Source organism: Spinacia oleracea, chromosome 4 (assembly GCF_020520425.1).
Source record: "Spinacia oleracea cultivar Varoflay chromosome 4, BTI_SOV_V1, whole genome shotgun sequence".
In the NCBI taxonomy this organism is placed as follows: Eukaryota; Viridiplantae; Streptophyta; class Magnoliopsida; order Caryophyllales; family Amaranthaceae; genus Spinacia; species Spinacia oleracea.
In genome coordinates, this window is record NC_079490.1 from 145384431 (window position 1) to 145390086 (window position 5656).

General features: G+C 37.0%; 1 protein-coding gene across 2 annotated transcripts; it reads left to right on the plus strand.

Annotated features, from left to right (window-relative positions):
- Positions 1–218: 218 nt before the first annotated feature.
- Positions 219–4346, plus strand: LOC110789567 (D-ribulose kinase). Of its 2 annotated transcripts, none has more exons than XM_056827197.1 (9): positions 219–378; positions 514–740; positions 1650–1789; positions 2116–2368; positions 2455–2587; positions 2900–3003; positions 3192–3469; positions 3795–3864; positions 3972–4346. In XM_056827197.1, exons 1-9 carry the CDS (start codon positions 318–320, stop codon positions 4164–4166), a joined length of 1461 nt encoding a protein of 486 aa, XP_056683175.1. In that variant the 5' UTR covers positions 219–317; the 3' UTR covers positions 4167–4346. The 2 variants fall into 2 exon arrangements, with proteins under 2 accessions (XP_056683175.1, XP_021849957.2); XM_021994265.2 differs by having other exon boundaries at positions 2915–3003.
- The last annotated feature ends 1310 nt before the right edge of the window (positions 4347–5656 follow it).

The following is a 5656-nucleotide window of genomic DNA, read 5'->3' on the forward strand; positions in this document are numbered from 1 at the left end:
TTAAAAAGTAGAACCGCTAAAGGATGCTATCTACGTGGACAGTATCGTGGGAATTAGTTTTAAAACCGATGCAAATAGGGAATTTGTTTTGCTTTTAACAATATGTATGGAAATCGTTCGGATTAATATTACCAAATTTTCCTTTTATTTATCAACTTTTCTTTTTTTTATAATACTTTCCCCGTTCCTTAAATATTGCCAGTATAGATTTACAAACCTCCTTTTCTTTCTAACCAAAAGGAAAGGATTGGCTGTTGGTTAAGTTTGCCACTTTGCCTTATCCTGGCGGGAGAGAGTACTGGAGAAAAGAGAAGAGAATGCAAGCATCAATTCACCCTTTAACTTGCTATTTATCTCTCAATCCTCCCACCCATAAAGGTGTTTTCTTCTCTATTAATATATTTTTTTTTTTGAGGGGATTCTCTATTAATTTTCTTTGTTTATCTTTGATTTGGTAATGTACAATTTTTGATTAACTTTTAGTTAAAAAAATGGACATTGATTAATTTTCAGGAAATGGTAGTTTAACTGTTAATAAAGCATTTAGAAGAACAAGGAAGATTCATAGGCCAATATCATCATCAATGGGGATACCTGAAAAGGGAAGACATGTTAATTCAGATGGTATTGAACGGTTTTACCTTGGATTGGACTTTGGTACATCAGGAGCTAGATATGCTCTCATTGATAAACAAGGACAGATTCATGCTGAGGCCAAAAGAGAATACCCTCTTTATTTGGTAATTAAGATAAATTTGCTCCTTTTTCATTGTTCAATTAATCAATTTCATATTTTTATGTTCTTTGGTTCAAATTTCATGTAACTTTATCATGTGGATTGAATTGATTTTGTTTCGAATCTCAAAATTCGACTTTGGAAAGATTATATGAATAGGGATTGCTTATATACCAGTTGGACAATTTTTACCTTAAGTAACATCAAGTTTTAGGGAAAATAAGTTTAGTTAAGTTCATACAACGGCAAATAAGTTCAGATACGGGTTAATGGGTTAAAATAAGTGTTTTTCAGGTGAAAAGAACGAAGCCTGGAATGATTCTATTGTTATGAACAATACTAGGTTTTTATGTTGAACAATTGTTACTTTGATCAATAGTTTCTGTTGTTGGCTCTTTAAAAGCTGTTCACTTTGGTTATTAGCTCTTTACATATTAACCTAGGCAGGTAGCAGGTTAGGCAAGTGATAAACTTGGATGAATTTGTTGATACTTATCTATGAATCTTCAGGGCTGTTTTATTTGGAAAAGAATCTATGTATAAGATTTTACCTGATTAATATTTACTAGCTCAGATGACATTTGTTTGGTTTGACATAGTTCATAGTTTGAATCTATATCATTATATGCAAAGTTAAATTACTCGGTGTATGTGAGAATGGCACTGACATTAAGAGCCTCATACTCCCTTGTTTCTCTTTCACACCGTGTGGGATTGTGTAATTCATTGTGGCTAAACAGCTAATGCAGTAGCAGTAGGTGCGTGACTTGGTATAAAATAAAGATCGGAAGTATGCTTTACAGAATCAGCGTAGGCAGAGCTGAAATCTAGAACATTTCCTGACTATTAGCAGTACTAGTGGTTTAGTGCTGAAGTGTGTTGGAATTGACTTATATTCTGCATGTCTAGAAAGAATGGAGAATCCGTTGATTGGGGGCGCTCATGGAAAGAAACACTTTTTTCATTGCTTGAAGACGTTCCAATATATCTCCGACCTCTTGTTGCTTCCATTTCTATTGATGGCACTTCTGCTACAACTATGATTGTTAACAGGTAAACTTCTTACGTTCCAATTGGCAAATCATTAAAAAAAGTTAAAAAGCTAATGCAGTGGTGAACTTTTTTGTCTTATGCATCATGATAATCCTTCCCTAAATTTTAGGCCACATTTTAATTGTAGGCCATTCCAATATAGTAAGCACATTATACCTTTAGTAAGTTAAACTTTGAACTTTCCCATAATTATGGTATTTTAACTAAATTCCTTAAAAGCGATGCCCAATCAAATGTTATCTAAAATTTAGGGATGAAGGGAGTAGTTGTTGTATATCTGTGGTTATAGTGGTATGAATTTGTAGCATTTAGATCTATGAATGCAGCTCGACAGGGGAGCCATTATGTAGGCCTCTTTTATATAACGAGAGTTGCCCCGATGCTCTACCAGCAGTTAAGTCCATAGCTCCTCCAAATCACACGGTTTGTACTGGTTCTTCTACACTGTGCAAGTTGGTTTCTTGGTGGAATTCTGATAGCGAGAACAAGGATTCCGCTGCATTATTACATCAAGCAGATTGGTTACTTTGGCTACTACATGGGAAGTTGGGCATCTCAGACTACAACAATGCTCTGAAGGTACTTTGCTGCCTCTCTGCTCAATCTGTTCTTAAGCTTTGTATTTGGGAGTGTGTTGTTGTTGAAGGTGCTTGTGTTTCCCGTAGGTTGGTTTTGACCCTGAAACGGATGCCTATCCACCTTGGCTTCTCGCACAACCGTACTCGAGTGTTTTACCTTCTATTGTAGCTCCAGGATCTGCGATAGCGAATGTGAAAGAGGATGTCAGACAAAATTTAGGTATTTCACTTTTCATATGTTCTTGGAATTATGTTTACTGTCTAGTATTGTAGGGATATAGCCTTCTACCTTTGAGTTTAATGAGAGTGATTACATTCTCTGCATGAATGGAATATGCTTCAGTAGTTTTTTTTTGTAAGCCTGTGTTTTACGAAACAGCAACTAGTTGTAATGTTGAATGTTAATAAGATAGCAGTAGCTCTTTATCATCAGTTTAATACTAGGAAAAACAAGTTTAGTTATGGTTTTGTCAAAAAATCTTGGTCTTTGTAAGATATAGGACTTATGGAAGTAGCTTCACACATTTATTAGCGATTATTTTGACAGGTTTCTCAGAAGATTGTGTTGTTTGTGCTGGAACAACTGATAGTATTGCTGCATTTCTTGCAGCTCGTGCCACAGAACCAGGAAAGGCGGTGAGATTCTTGCATATATTTACGATATAACTGTCAACATCGTTTCCCTTATAATAAAAAGCTCTGTTAATCTTGTAATAGAATCACTCAATTATAGGTTTTTTTTTTTATAGCCCTGAATGAATATATACTCCTAAATTTGCAACCAAGATTGCTTCAAATAAATTGTGTTATATGACTTGTATCAGGTAACATCTTTGGGGTCAACACTTGCAATAAAATTGCTAAGCAAAAGCAGGGTTGATGATGCGCGATTTGGAGTGTACAGTCATCGGCTTGATGATAAGTGGCTTGTCGGAGGAGCTTCAAACACAGGAGGGGCTGTATTGAGACAACTTTTTACTGATGTGCAGCTGCAGAAATTGAGCGAGCAGATTAACCCTTCACTACCTTCTTCTCTGGATTATTACCCTTTACCGGCTATAGGAGAAAGATTTCCTGTAGCAGATCCCAACATGAACCCTAGGTAAGAGTCTGCCTTTAACTGCATATTTCTAGAAGATGCAATATCATATAATTCAGGAGGCAGTGAGGGACTAATTACTTAATTAGGTTGTATGGTGACACGGCCATACTGTGCTCACTTTTCTACCTTCTGATTAGAGTTTGTACTCACTGTCACTAACTTCAAGATATCGTTGGATAAATGATTAGTGTTGTCTAAATAAGTACTAAGTAGCCTCCGGAAAACTCTTTTAGTGTGCAGAAAACTATTTGATGATTTAGTCCATTCCCATTTATGAATAAGAGATGTACCTTGATAACTGTAATGAAGTTGTCTGATTACGCAGGTTGCATCCGCGTCCTGATAGTGATTCTGATTACTTGCATGGTATCCTTGAATCCATTGCACGCATAGAGGTACAACAAAGTCTCCCTTCTAACTTCAGCTATACATTCTTAGAAAGTTGTAATTATTTTCCCCCTTTTCACTTTATTTAACCCTGTTATTTGGGGTTGTTATATAGGCAAAGGGTTATGGCCTACTGAAAGAACTTGGTGCAACCGAAGCAGATGAAGTTTTCACAGCGGGAGGTGGAGCAAAGAACGATAAATGGACTAAAATACGAGAGAGAGTGCTTGGTTTGCCTGTCAGTAGCGCTGCGCAAACAGAAGCTGCCTACGGTGCGGCTTTATTGGCATTGAAGGGTGCTAGACAATAAGAAAAACTCATCTAGAATATATATGCTTGACTAGCATTGGTATAGAATTCAAGTCCAATGAATAAATCTGCCATTTTTGAAAATGGTCCTTGTCCTTTTTGAAGTTTCCGTATCAAATCTCCCATACACTATGTGCAATCATTGAATTCTGATCTCTGCATAAAAGATTACATTAATTGATCCTTACAAGTTAGCAATGGATATGAAATTATACCAGGAAGAAAGGTGACCCACAACAAAGTCCATATCTTTGAATAGACAAGAGGGAAACAAACAAAAACCATGCTCGTATAAAATTGGCATAGGGATTTAGTCGGTTAAATAAATTTTGATATCATTTTTTTGATGAAAAGAAACTAGTTCAGTAGAATTGGGAAACAGTCAATGGCCTGCAATCCCTTGGAGTTACAAAAACTTTAGAGTTCGCGGCCGTGGCCAAACTATTACTACCCAAATCAACCGAACATAGATCATCTGATAAAAGTTTAGTACAATCTAGGGTAGGGGAATGGAGAATACAACTTTCAAGACTCAAAACAAATGATTTCCTTGCATTTTTTGCCAAACAATGTTAAACTCAAAGAATAATATTGATGGCTGATATTATGACTTAATGGCTTAATCATAACTTGGTTACATCATTGGTTTATATAGGAAACTATAACATAACTCTATTAGATTTAGGACTAGGACTAGGACTCTATTAGATTCCTAAACTAACACAATTCTAGTTTCCTAAACATACTAGAACCCTAGATATACCATAACTCTAACAAACAATCTGCCACTTTGTTGGTGATTCCGTCCTCAAAGATCAGAGAAGTGCCTTGGATTCTCTCAAACTTTTCCCTGCATTCATCAAGCAAAAATTTATGCCTAGAGTTACACATAGCAGGCCCATTAATCTCAGCAACAACTTGGAGACAATCAGAAGATATAATGCAACTAGACCACTGGTGGTCTTCAATCCACGAAAGAGCTTCCTTGATGGCCAAAAGTTCGGCCGAAAAAGCATCATGATTCATGGACATAGGCTTGCCCAGTTTTGCCCACGACCCAAACACCAGAATTGTTTCTAACCACGAAAGCAAAACCCGAAGGAGAAAAGGGGGAAAGAAACGAAGCATCAGTATTGATTTTGTAACTGTTTGGAGGCTGAGGGAACCAAGATGGTGGGATGGACTTTACTTCTTTAGTGTGGTGACTTTGGGTAAAGTACCACTCTAGAGCAGCCCAAGAGGAGTGTTTTGAAGAGGAGGCAATAGGGATATTGCATTCCTGCGTAGACCTGTCAAACGGGTCGGGTCGGGTCGGGTTAGAGTCGGTCAACTTCGGGTTCGGGTTTTATCGGGTCGGTCACTTTCGGGTTCGGGTTGACAAATACTTGTTCAAGACCCAGAGTGTTCGGGTTCGGGTTGACCCAACGGGTTTAGAGCTTTTATTACGCCTTTTTTCTAATTTTTTTTTTATTGTTTGTTTTGGTATATAGA